Genomic DNA, 14194 nt, shown 5'->3' with positions numbered 1-14194 from the left:
CTCTCCTTGAGTGCTGGGATAGTCTCATTATGCAATTTGCTCTACTGCTTTTGCATGTAACTGAGAGTTGGACTTTTTATTTTTGTTCACTGGTCTCAGCTTAGTGGTAGCATTTTGAAATTACTTACAAACACTTAGGAATTAATTACGTTAGAGGTTCTCTTTGTATTGATACTTTTGATAGACATATATTTTATTCTTTGTTTCTTTCCATATAGAATTGTAGAGACTTTACTGAAAGATTATTCTCAATTTTTTTCGTCTTCAGATTTTCATCTCTAGAGCCCAATTTTATAGTAAGTGCAACTTTACAGTAAAGAAAAAAAAAATTTTGGTGTAGAATGCTAATGCGTTTTAAGATCTCAATTATGAGGCAGTGATAAAAGGTGGCTCAAAACTATTGCTACCAGTCTGAGTAATCTGAGGGGAAAAACATTTCTGGATAACCTTGATTGATAAAAGCTTAATGTCTAACTAGCCACAAATTTATAACATGTAGTTCAGAGGGCAGATGAAGTTGTAGCAGGTGAAATCATGATGCCAGACCATCAGAAGTTTGAAATAAATTAGTTTAAAAAGAGAAACAGAAGTGTCTGCATTTATGTGCATGCAGTTAGTTGTTCTTGGAGAAGCACATTGTTCTCAGGAGTATGCAGTGTTGTTTCTAGGCTTTGCAGGAACAGTGAGTGTTTGCAAGCTGCAAATAGGGGGGCAGGCAAGATGTGTAGGAGGTAGTTATCTGATTAATTTTTGTGTGGGTGTGTCCAGCATGGGACCTGTGCTGGAATTTAATTTACCATTGCATCTGACAGTGGTTCAGTTAACATTCTTGCTCCTTCTGTTAATAATGCTGTGACCTATGCTTAATGTCTTTCCTACTTTTGCTACCTGTGTCTCCTGATCAAAGAGCTTGGGGTTGGGCTGGTGCCGCTACAAACAACTGGAAAGCTGGTGCAGGACCCTGTGGGTTTCCTTAACCCTGTTGCTGAATTGATCGTCTTTTGATGATCAGAGTGGTTCTGGTTCCTGATTTACAAGCTGACAAATGATCAAAGTTAAATTTATGTAGGGCTGAAAAATCCCTGGTCTGAAATCTGTCTGAGTCAGTCTAAGTCATTTTGTGTGCCAGGTCTGGCCTTTGGTTTCTCTTTAACACTCCATTAAGTATATGGTTAGGCTGCCTGGCCTACAAAACATTTTGGCTACCATTTTTTTTTGTTGAGACAGCTTATCCTAACCTTCTGTTTTGTATGACATTATGCTTGATTTTGGTAATTCTGATCAGGCTTGATTACACATTGTTTATCTTCTGACTCGGTAAGTTATTTTTGGATGGCATTTGAGATTGAAGTGGTAGGATATGGAAGACCAAGTCCTTCTTGCTTTATTGGTCATCTCAGTTGCAGGAATTTAAGTTACAGTTTCTGAGTTTGTCTGTCTGTTTAAGAGAGAATGGAGTTTATGCTTGTGCCCTGTACTAGCATGTGCATTTAAAGTAGTTTTATTTGAAAATTAGCAAATAAGTCTGAGTTGTGATCTTTATTGTAGAGATTGAGTAATTTATATATCAATTAAAAAAAGGAAATGTTAAGGCTCAGGAGTTTCATTTGCACGACAGGATTAGAAAAATTATAGACGTTTACGTAGAAATGTTGCTGTGAACATATAGATCCAATGACAGAAGGTCTTATTATCTGTGCTCACAAGTATCCAGTAGATAAAATGCACTCAGTCTTCTTGCTGTGACAACACTGGTTTTGCCTGCTAGACTGTTTTATTCTACACACGAGGGAAAATCTAACTAAAGGGAGAAAATTGAATTTGGAAAAGACTTAATATGCCATCTTGTTTTTTCCCTTGCTAAATGTGGGATTAGTTGTAATTGCATGTCATGGTTATGCCTTATATAAATGAAAGAATTGCTCTTTATTTCTTAAAGTGATTACTTGATTTAAGAATACTCTAGTAGCATAAGATGACCCAGGCCATCTGCAATATAGAGTTTCAGTCTGATAGTCAAATATACACTGATTATTTAGGTGTGTCTGTCTTAATAAAATTATAAGCACAGGACCAGTGGATTTAGCCTGTTTCTTTTTGTCATTATTGGTTTTATTTTTTTATTGTTTGTCTTCTTCCTTTGTATCTGTTAGAATCTGATTCTGAGAGACATCTGTCTCTGAATTTTTGCTGGATGAGGAATTTGAACGGCTTTGTGGGAAGTGGGAAGGAAAAACATGGCAAATAGGAAGGCATATTCCACTTGGGTGCTAGAACTCATTGCAGAATCTGGAAGTTTTTTCCCTCAATAACACCATATACAGACAGATCAGCATTATGGATTTCTATCAATAAGAGCATCACTAGAACAGAAACAGCACTGCTGCTAGGCTGTTGCAGTTGGTTGGCAGCATGATTAGCTCTAAAAGGAGAAATGTCATTATTGTGGCAGCAGGGGCTGGCAGGGTGCCTCTTGGGAATGGAAGAGCTAGGACAGAAGCTGATTACCAGATGGTGATTTCAGTAGGACTAGGTGAAGCAGGAAATAGCCAGAAATGGGAGAAGCTGCATTTAGCAAGCAGGTTGAAGTGAGGATTTTATTCTGATGTGAGGACAGATCCAGGGTGGAGTAGAGAGGGCAGCAGTGATTCCCTGATTAGGCAGGGGCATCATATTAGATGATCTGGAGAGGTCTTTCCCATCCTCAACACTCTGAGGTTTGTGTGGAGGAGTTTGCAGATAGATTTGCGAGCACGTGTGCAAGGTGCTTGCAGTCCTGCTCCTTCCCTGTTCTTGATTTCCCGGAACTGCTCTGCCCACCATCGTAATTTGCTTTCATGGCTTTGCTGAACTTTCTAGTTTCCAAGCTCAGTCCAACAGAGATGACCAGAGGGAGCAGCAAGAAGAAAATCACTGGCTGTAGGCACATTATCAGTTGCTCTGATCTACTACAGCCCTTCATTTGAGTATTTTCCTTCCTTCTTCCTTATGAAAGAGTTAGATGTCACCTGGAATTTGTGTAGATATCTAGGTAAGAAGGAGCACGATGGCACTTGACACTAAGAAAGCTTCTAATCTTGATTCTGATTTCAGGTACAATAATGTAAATCTAGACTTTCTTAGAATGCTTTTGGCTGACGTCTGTTTAACTATTACCATTTAGCTGGTCGTAGTTTAAGAATGAATGTTATAACGTAGGAATTCATCCTTTGAAGTGAAGGGAGTTAGCTAGTGTTGAGCATTAATCCTTGTATAATGAAGGCATTCTCTCCAGCTGCTTTAGGCTTTAACTAGAGCCAAAGCGTATAAGACCTGAGGCTGTAACTTCAAGGCACGAATTTGTCATTAAATGTTTTGTACTCAACAGATACCCTTGCAGAAAGAAAATCTGCTTTATGAAATAGTTTCTATTATTTCTTTCCTACGTTTCCTAGATGCAGTGGCAAAAATATTCATAAATGCATAGAAATACCTTATTTCCCACTCTATGTGTCATTCATACCCAAAACAGAGACTTTAAGGCAAAATGTTTACTTATAAGAAGATGACCAGGAAAGGTCCCATACAGGAACTTACTGCTTAGCTTTCTTTTTATGGTTCCCTCCTGTGGGATTAACCCTGCAGACTATGCTTCTTAGGTTCATATGCTAGATCTCATTCTGCAGATTTTCATGTGAACTTCCCTTATTGCTTTGTTTACTTTTACCAATGCTGCTGTGGTTTCCTGAGTAAGCTGTAGCTGGGTAATTGGGAAAAACCTCATCTTTTCTAATGTATTGAAGTTTTTGCTACAGTATGTTGATTAAAACTGGAGAATAGTTTTGAACTTGTTCTCCAAGTAAAGTGTACATTAACAAAAATATAATAGTTATTTTTAATTACATGTTCTTGTTGCTGTAGACTAGCCTCTCCCACACTTTTAATGACTGTCAAATATCATTGAAAGCTTAAAAGATCTTCACTGTAATGTTGTGGGCTTTGTTTAGAATGCTTAACATCTCTCAGGAGCTTCTGAAATATGGTATTTTTCTTTTGTGTTTTCCTTTGGTTTTAATTCTTAAATGATCCCTCTTTTCAGATTTCAAATTATAATCTATTTCCTGATGCATTGCTGAACGCCCCGTGAGCCATGTCAGAAGTACTTCCAGGTCAGATGCCCTTTAAAAGATTCTGCTATGCAAATATGTGAAACTTTCCTCTTATTTTTCTTCTTCTTTCCAGGCCCATATTTCACTTTCATTTCTCCCTTATACACAAAAAAGAGCAAGCACTTTCTTTTCTTCTTAACAGTGCCTTTTTGAATAAATTCTCTATTCAGCTTTTTAAAAACTTCCTGTAGACAATACAATGCAAAAAAGTCATTAAACGGTAAACACAACAAAATTGAAAAACATCAATAAAAGCTATTGAGGTAATGGCATTATTTGTATTATTATGATGCTTAGAAAATTGGCACTAGTCTATGTTAAACACATTATACTGGTAAAAATATATTAATCTATATCTCTAGGTAAGTTTCTAAATATTAGAAGTATGCAGTTGAACTGTGATTTCTTCTAAAACGTTAGCAAGTTAAAACTCTTAATGAATTGCTATGACAGATCTTCTACCTAACTGCTGTCTTGAAGCACCAACAATTTAATAATGTTATTATTCCCAGTAATGACAGTGTCCTAATTACTGTTAGTTTTTCGCCAGTCTGATATTTTGTAGTATAATACCCTACTTTTACTCACTCAGAACTTACAGATGTTTACCCACTTCAGTTGAGATATATGTATCAACACAGTGATTCCTGGCCTGGTTGTCTATCTGTGTTTTCTTTTCAGCAGAAGGCAGAGGAGTTGAAAATGTGGTACCCTGTGCCAGTAGCATTATCCTTGCTGGTGGGCAGGCAGCACAAAGAGCTGCCTGAGGGGGGGGTGTGGAGTCTGCCTGTGGCAGTCCTGGGTGCAGGAGCCCTGGCACACGGTGTTGGCTAGCTGGTGAGAGGCACAGCACCAGACTGAGTTAGGTACCCTGAGCAAAGGAGGCAGCGTCAGTGGGAGAGACAAAGATTTGGGAAGTCAGTGATTAGAATTTCAGGCTTGAAATGGCAGGTATGTGAAGAATTTGCATTTTCTTGACGTTTTTAATTAGAAAGTTGGGATGTGCTTCCTCTGGGAAAAGTGATGTGTTTTGAGCATCATTATGTCCTGTATAGAGGAGGAGGGACAGGATATTGCTCTTCTTCCTTACACTGTTCTACTATGCAGTCTAGGTTTTCTTCAGTGCACGTGTTTCCTTGCACTCCAACGTTTTCCAGCACTTTAGTTAGTCCTAGTCTGGTAGCAACTTCTACCCTTGAGATGCAAGACCTGCCCTTTCCCATCTGTATTTCTTGTTCTCTTTTTGCCTCTTTTTCTCTTTCCCCCCCTCTTTTTCTCACCTCTGTGTCTTCTTCCATGAGCAGAGGGAAGCTGGCTGTGTGCATTCCAGAGGCTGGCTGGCAGTGCAGGATGACAGCCAGCGAGCAGGCTCTTGGCCCTTGAGAGAACAGCCTGTTCCACTCTGTGCATGCCTTGTGCTGCTGTTTGCATGTTCATTGATCGTCTGATCATGATGATTTGATCAATGGATTACTTGAAATGGGGTCAGGAGAGGAGATAATGTCTAGTAAGAGATTGATTTTGACATTTTTCTGTTTATGGTCATACACCAACCCAGCTTAACACCGAACTCACAAACACTGTATGGGTTGCAAAGACTCCTTAAGTCTTTGTCTCAGTCATTGGTCAATGTGCCAATGTTCATTTTAAGTCAATGGAGTACCTTTATCAAGCAGATTAATAAAACATAATACGTTTTGTTGCAATGTTTCTTAACCCTATTTTTGATCAGTAAAATGATAACAGCAGGGGACTGTCTAAAGATAAGCTGGCAGGCAAATACTTAAGCTTTATCTAGGAAGATTATTTTTTAAGAAATTTGTTTAGTCATAAAAATAGTGGCAAACATTGCATGAAGTAGCTCACTTGTAGCTCACTTGTAACAAAGGAGAAGAATAAAATTCAGTCTTGTTCCATATTGTGGCAGTTGTATTTATTGGTGAAAAATGTAAATGCTTGTTTAGATTTGCTGAAGCATAAAGTAAAATATAATCTAGTGAAATCCCTAGATACTGTGCAATTCCATAAGTTCTAAAGGTCAAGTGGTTGGTGGAAATCATCCCGTCCTTTTACTTTATTCTTTTATGTGACTTTCACATTGTCAGACTTTTAACTGATTCAGAAAAAATCCAAAGGAGCCAGTCTGTACACAGAGGTCATTTCATGTAAAACATGTTCTTTGGTAACATGATGTATGATCAGACGTGACCTTGCTTGCATTAGACCTGGTTGGTTTTAGGTAAGATCCAGAGAGTTATGTGTAAATGATGTGTTTGTCTGAGAAGTTGTTCGTTTGTCATTTATAAAGTTCCTTTGAATTTTGTGATAGTTGTATTTCTAAGTCTCTTGTGTCTAAAGTTGAAATTGTCCATAGGATGTTCGTAAACTGTTACCTAAGCTGATGGCTTTTGCACAGTGTGCTTGGGGTGATCTGATTTCTGAAGAATTTGCTATTGGTTTAGACTGACTGACCGGGGCTTGAGAAATGGACAAACATGAAAAATTGTAAAATTTAATTTAAATTCTGTTTTTAACAAGTTTTAGAAGTTGTTCTAGTTGGGTGATTCAGGGAACAAAGGGTTTTATTAGTTGATCTGCTTGGTTTTAAATGAACCAGAGTGATGTTTGAAAGTGAGCAGCTTTGACAGCACATCAAAAAAGAGGGAATGCTAGCAACTATGCCTGCATTTAGGTAATGTTGTGAAGTCCTCCTTTTCACTCTGTTTATGTATATGTTCTTTTAAAACCCATATATTTAGTCTCTTGTAAATCTGTACAGCAGTTGGTACAGATTTACAAAGATGCAGCACAACTCGACTGGAATGCTCTGACTAGCTCAAATTACAGCTTTTCCTTCCTGGATAAGCCCCAGATATGTTTTTATGTGCAACATAAGCAGTCAGTGATATCTGAGAATTAGGAACAACAGAAAGAGTGTTTCATGTTGTGACAGATAGGAGTGATTTATTAATTGGCCTCTAATTTGGTTGCCAGAAATCAAACAACAGTGATTGCTACAGTATTTAAATTGAGATGTTCAGGGAGTACTCGTGCAGATTAGTGGAAGCCAGAAATAGTACAAGAGCAAATTATAATTAAAAAAAATGTATGTATTTTGATCATTTTTAATAGTCTAATAATCTGTTCCCTCAATAAACTTAGTGTTTTTTCATAATGTGATCTATGCCCCTACCTATCAAAAATCAGAACCTTGTCTACAAGTAGACAAAAGAATGGTATTATTTAATGGTGGAGTTCATGTACTCTGCCCTAGGATGAATGCTTTATCCTTAAGCTTGAACTTCATGAGCTGTAGAAATGGTGAGCCATCTCTGGAGCAGCTCTTTATTTTTAAAGTTGATCAAATTGCAGAAGGATATTTTGCCCCCCTCGATCTAGAAATCAAATAAACCTTTGTGAAATAATCTTCTACTCGTATTCCCTGACCCTTTACTTCCTTCCTCCTCAAAAAAAAAACCAAAAAAAAGGGCAGGGGAGGTAGGGGAGAGAAAGACAGACAAATAGCAGAGAAAATGCAGGTTTTAAGAGTCAGCAACTGACCAGCCAGTCAAGCTTAACCGTAACAGTACTACTCTAAGATGAAAAAGGAGCAGCATCTGTCTTCAGTCTGCTTAAAATTTCTCAAATTTTCTGCTTCCTAATGATGAGCACTTGAGATCTTTCTCTCTTCATCAGAGGTAGAGGTGAAATACTAAAATGAAATTATGGTAAGGATGATATCTGGAGTTCCAGGCATTTGCCTGGAAGGCAAAGGGCACCTCTGCTGTCCCAGAGCCTGCCTGCAACAGAATCAGACATGTAAAATCTGCCCTAAAACTGTCTTGTATAGGGTCAAGCTTTCTGCTTTCTCTCAGCTTCGTGGTCCTGATGATCTCTCTGTAATTTTTTCTGCCTCTGTTTTTCCTTATTAAATAAGCTAAGCTTTTGTCTGTTCTCTTACCCACTTAGGTCGTGGTAATTTTCTTCCTGTAAAACAGTTACGTAAAGTGCTACATCCCTTTACCAGAAGCCCTAGCAAAATAGTGTATATAATGAATGTGTTTCATGACTGTTTCTTTCGCTTTTCCAGTCGATTCCGGTGTGGACGCGTTGGCAGTGTTTATGGCAAGCGGCAGCACGACGGACGTTGTGAACCGCAACAGCCCCGCCACCCCGCCGAACACCCTGAACCTGCGCTCCTCTCACAACGAACTCCTGAATGCAGAAATTAGGCACACAGAGACCAAGAACAGCACTCCTCCGAAATGCAGGAAAAAATATGCACTGACTAACATTCAGACAGCCATGGGTCTTTCCGATCCAGCAGCTCAGCCCCTTCTGGGGAACAGCTCTGCCAATATAAAGCTGGTGAAGAATGGAGAAAACCAGCTCAGGAAAGCTGCAGAGCAGGGACAGCAGGATCCCAACAAAAACCTCAGTACCACTGCAGGCGTAAGTGTAACTTCTGAGAAGTTTGAAGGCAAAGAGCCGAACCCACAGGATTCCTCTGGCTGTGAAATATTACCTTTGCAGCCAAGGAGGACCAAGAGCTTCCTGAATTACTATGCGGATCTAGAGACATCAGCTAGAGAGCTTGAGCAGGGTTTTGTTGCGATGGAGGATAAGTCTGCACAAAGCAACAGCCAGGCTTCTACTGTTATTGTCAATGGGGAAGTCCTGCCCCGGAAACAAAACAAGCTGCCAAGCCCAGAGGATGGCCAGGTTGCCACAGTGTCATCAAGCCCTGAGACTAAGAAGGATCACCCAAAAACTGGGGCCAAAACAGATTGTGCCCTCCATAGGATTCAAAACCTGGCCCCAAGTGATGAGGACTCCAGCTGGACTACCTTGTCCCAGGACAGTGCCTCACCAAGCTCACCTGATGAAACAGGTATGCAAACAAAGGCTCCTCACAGCCACTGTTTTAAAAACACATTGCTTAACTTTTCTCAGCTGGGAGAGAGATGGCTTAGCAATATCAGTGGGGAAGTGATTGCATCAAAATGCCAGTGCTGACCTTGCATGCAGCTCCTTGTCTGCTTGAGAATGCTTGGCAGCCTCCTGCTCGATTGGAGAGGCTTTAAGAAAGGCCCCAGCGAGTGCTATAGACAGGATCCTAAAAATATGCTCTTACTAGTTTATAAATAATTGCTTTTCACTGAGCAATGGGTACATGTTGTGAGAGGTACGTGGTTGTCTGAAGATGCTAAAGTGCCTAAACACAGCAAACAAACTTCTCTGAGCAGTGATTTTTAGGTTGAGCAAAGATTTTTACTTTTCTAATGCACAACTTTGTGAGTGTGCCCACTCCACCCCAGTCATTTGCTGATGCTTTTTTTTTAAAAAATAAGTCCTTCCACACCTTGAGGCATTTAATTTCTGTGTTTTGTTTTCCATTTGCAGCAGTTCCATACAGTAACTCAAAAGGTGAAGCCGTGGCATTTCATAATCTTGATACCTGGGCTTATTTAATCAGTAATGATGACTACTACCTTGGCTTTGTTGTGCTTTGCAATACATCTTTACAACATACTTTTAAAACTTAGAGATCTCATTTACTCTAGTTAATGGACTTTGTCACATTTTTTCATATTTTGGCCAGTATATAAAGGTACAACTTTGTCAAAATGAGGAGAGGCAATCCAATTCTTAAGGGTGCCATGGGCTAAAGAAGTTCATCATATATGGTTTGTATTTTAAAGGATTTCAGAGATTATATGCTGTTTGAAGGCCACTATGGTCCAGATTCACAGGTGCATTACATGTCAGTCATGCATGATTAAGACAATAGGGATTTTTATTTTAACATGTAGCATTTCTTAAAAATCAAACCTGGAAATCCCCACTATGTGACATATTATGGATCTTCTGATCTTCTTTTTGATATGTAACAGACCTTTCCTGTTAAGAGAGAAAATTTTTATGAAATTGTGCAAAATGAAAAAGTTTTCAGTTTACTAAGGTTGCTGTTTGAGTTAGTATTATTTCTTGGGATACTTGATGTAGTATGTGTGACATCACTAATAGCATTTTCTGGAGAAACTGTCAGTAAGAGGTATTTAGGTATCTTTAACTCTGAGCTTGTTAGCACCTTCTGTCTTTGTACTTTCCTCTGGTTTGACAATGAGAAACTACGGGTAGAAAATTTATTTTCACTAAAAACTAAATTAGAATAATTCCAAATAATCTAATTAAGGGTATGTCCTAAGATGCTAAGAGCTAGCAGTTTCTTTTTTTAAATAATGTGTTTAAAATTTTCTTCCCACATCTATATTGCCACTATATGGTGTAGGAGCTCATTCAGCGCTCAGGAAGGGGAATTTTTTGAGCTGTTTTGAGATGTTGGCATGTTTACTTAGTCAAGTAACGAAGTGTTACCTGAAATGTGTTTTGTTTGCAGTATGGAAATAAAGGGGAACTTTCCCCTGATGAGTATGGGGGATTTCCTTGTCTTGAAAAAAAAAAATTAAAAAATGTCAATTAACAAAGTTTTCAGAGCTCACCACTCTTCTAAAGCAGAAATAATAAAGGGCTTTTTAAAATTCTCCACTTCATTCACCATATTAGCAACAAATGTATTATAAGCAGACGGTTACAGAAAAGCAGATGTCCAGATATCTGAGTTCCGTTTCTATGAAAAAAGCAGAGTTAAAAATAAACAGCAAGCCCTAGAAAACCTCAAAATTACCTTTGAAGATCAAACTGGTAGAGGTGTTTCTTTCTCATCTTCATGGTCGCTATCAGAGAGCACTGAGTATGACACAGGACCTGCCATAGTGGATTGGATCGTGGACTCTTGGGCTCTTAAAACATCCAGCTGTTGCAACTTGCAATTTACAGACATCTGTGCCTTGGACTTATTTGCTATCTTCAATTTACCTCCACACTGATAAAATTGTTTCAGTAAGTGTTTATAGTTTCTTTCCAAAATAGACCATCAATTGATACAACAGAAGAGAGCTAAGAAATCAAACGGGGAGCTGCTGTGAATGCCAGGATGGCTTTTGGACATGATAGAACAGGCTGGTTTCTCAGGCTCTTCTACAGCTCCTTCATGAGGCTGAAAAGGGAGGGAGTGCAAAAAGCAATGCTGCTGGCGTAGAAAACAGCAGAAGTCACAACTGATGCAAATATCTCTTTGCCCCCAAATGAGCAAGTTATTTAGTGGCAAATTTTCTAGTTGTTCTCAGGGGCTGTAACCTTTTACAGTTGAGTAATGTGCTGTCTATAGTTCGTATATCTCCAAGGGTGTTTGAAGAGTAATACAATAAGAGGTGAAATAAAAGCTCAGTATATGAACTGAACTTTCTTTTTTGAGGCAGGCTCAAGAACGGTTACTGGCACTGTAATGACATGTGCCTTTTCCATCTCCCTTTCAAGAGTTGCTTGAGTTACTGTGGTGCCAGTCAGCAAGAATTCGCTCTCATCATACCAGGTCAAAACCAAATAACTTGGGTGCACAGCGAGGGGAAGAATTAAAAATTCTGAAGGAAACCAAATGACACTTGCTGGTTCCCTAAACCCATTGCTACCCTTCTGTCATGCTGGAGACAGAGTAGTAGTTTCCTACAAGCAGAAAATTCATCCAATGCATTTATGTCAGTGGCGGTTGATTGAAAACCCAAGAGATTCCCAAAGGTCTGTATCTAGTCACTCTGAACCCATGGAGCAGATGTGAGAGCCCGTGTTTGGGAGCAGGTGGGAAAAAAATCCTTGGAAAGAAAGGATTGGTGGTATCTCAGCTGTCGTATGATTGTCTGATCTGGATTTAAACATCCTTTATTGGAGGTATTGCCTCAGCCTGCTCAAGACATCTGATACAGAGGGATGTGGTGCTTTCCCCTGTGGTAGATCTTTCCGGTCTTTTTAATGTAATCTTTAAGTCCATGATGCCCCTGTGTGCCAACATGGGTAAAGGGAAGCCCTCCCAACTGGAGAGTTGTGCAGTGAGCCCTGGTGATGCCTGTCCTAGAGGTCCGTGGTTTTGGGCATGGACAGGGCTCTTCACTGTCACTGCATGTGGGCTAGGAGGAGAGTATTGTGTGGAATCTTCACAGCTCAGCGCTCTCCAACCCTTGCATTTATGCTCCAGTAATAAGTGTTAGCGACCAAAAAGAGAAAGGCATCTAGGAGAAAAATCTGCAGTAGAGTTTGTCGTATGACTTCTGGGAAGGGAAGAAATCCCCCAATCTTGAGAACAGTTAATCCATAAAACTAAGAGTTTAGTCCAGCAGTTATATGGAGAATTATTAGTGTTTGATCTAGAAATTGTTTTTTAGCACTTTAGTAATATGCAGAAATATGACAGAAATACTGTTTTCCTGAGAGTTTTCCTATTGAAAATAATAATATATTTCATTTAGGGCTTCAGAATTGTTTTGTGTTTCCTCTTCCCTCTGTTAACACAATTCAAATCCTGGAAAACTGAATGTTGTTTTGTGAGGTGTTTTTACTGTTTTGTTTTCATATGTTTTGGAGTTAGGTAATTCAAAAGCCCTGCAAAATTTACTCTTAATTGATTGCACTGAGGATCCTCCTGAACTCTCCTTAGGGCAGGATACTTGTACACGTGGTTTAATGAAAAGGTGCTTTCAAGAGCCTTGACCCCCTCTCTCAGTGAGGAGACAAGACAACTCAAAGATACAAAACAACTGACTTATATAAACAAATATTAACGTTGCTAAACAGATACGATAGAGTCTGTTAAGAATGGGGGCACTGAACACCACAAGCACAGTACAGTAGAAGAATTGTGTTTTGAGTAAACTCTTCTTTCTTCTCCAAGAAAATTAGCTGTATCCACATCTTGACAAGAACTGCATTGACTTCAACTTTCAGATCATTTTATGAGCACTTTCAGCTATCTAACCTTCCTTCTGAGATTCAGTACCTCGAAAAAAGAGTCTGAGGTGATTTGAGAAGCAGAAAAGACCTATAGTAAGCAAAGCAATGGGGTGTCATCGAGATATTTAGCACATGCCAAGCCCTAATGTGTTTTCAGGCAGCCCTTCCTAGAGACAGGCAGGCACTTGCCACAAGAGCTGATTGACACCCAGCACTACAGGCAGTCCTCCCCAAACAAGCAGGCTTGCCTCCATTGGCCTCAGGCACTGCATCTCCTCTGGGACCTACTGTCTCTATCCAGCTGAATCCACTGTCATTTGGAGAGTCTTGTGAATAACCAGACACCAGCTCCAGGTGTTTTTAAAACTGCAAATGGACCAGAACTGGTTTTAAATCATGGGGAATGCTTCCTCCATGTCTCTCAAGAAAATTTCCTTAGCCTAGTCTTCAAAGACTTTTTAAAGTTCTCAAAGGAAACACATCTTGTATTATTATACTATCTACCAATTCGTTCTCTCTCACTCTCTCTCTCTGTATTCAGCAATTTGACCAACATTTATGAATCTGTGTGATGCAAGCAGCAGCAAAGCATATGCCTCAGGCCCAAACCTAGGGGAAGATGAGGGTGATGCTAGAGCTATTTTCTGTTTGTGGCTTGCTATTATTTTTTCTTTCCTGTTTTTTTTTAAGGAGCTCACCAGAACATCTGTAGAAGGCAGGCACATTTCCTAATCTTTGCATCACCTGAAAAGCTATTTCAGTGGAAAATTATTCCTCCATAGTAAAGTGCAGTGCTCTGTGTAATAATCTCTAAAGAACTAGAAATGAGAATTCTGTAGGAAATAAAAGGAATTTTTTTGTCCCTCAAAATGAAGAAACAAACAAACAAACAAAATGAAGTTTTGAGTTTTCCCTCAAAACTGAAATTTGCTTTTGCTTCCTGTTTTATATTAATTTGAAGAAACCCCCTTCCTTTCAGAGCAGGGAATAGCCCCATAATTAGGAAGGTCCCTGAGATGTGAGACACTCAGTGCTAGAGAACCACAGGTTTTTCTTGCTCTGGGACAGTCACCCTCTATGAGACACTGTATTATTATATTAATTATTGACTTGGACCAACTCAAGTGGGGGGATGGGGGGGAAGGGAAGGAACAGGTCGAATTTCACAAAGGAGAGGTAGTACCTTATCCCATACCATACCC

The 14194-nt window shown here is 39.4% G+C and overlaps 1 protein-coding gene across 7 annotated transcripts in view; it reads left to right on the top strand.

Moving 5' to 3' along the window:
- APBB2 (amyloid beta precursor protein binding family B member 2) overlaps nt 1-14194 on the top strand; it is a 164725-nt gene that overhangs the window by 64381 nt on the left and 86150 nt on the right. For 5 of the 7 annotated variants that reach the window (XM_008927420.3, XM_018068572.2, XM_008927419.3 and 2 more), the window contains exons 2-3: nt 4079-4148; nt 8239-9039. In XM_008927420.3, the coding sequence (XP_008925668.1) occupies nt 4130-4148; nt 8239-9039 (820 nt within the window). In that variant the 5' untranslated portion in view covers nt 4079-4129. Of the gene's footprint in view, nt 1-4078; nt 4149-8238; nt 9040-14194 lie in introns of those variants that run through there. The other 2 variants (XM_008927415.3, XM_018068550.2) reach the window with 2 other exon arrangements.

This window comes from Manacus vitellinus, unplaced genomic scaffold (assembly GCF_001715985.3).
Source record: "Manacus vitellinus isolate BGI_N305 unplaced genomic scaffold, ASM171598v3 scaffold_0_pilon, whole genome shotgun sequence".
Classification (NCBI taxonomy): Eukaryota; Metazoa; Chordata; class Aves; order Passeriformes; family Pipridae; genus Manacus; species Manacus vitellinus.
Note: the sequence above shows the minus strand (reverse complement) of the source record. Positions and strands in the feature narration are given on the sequence as shown.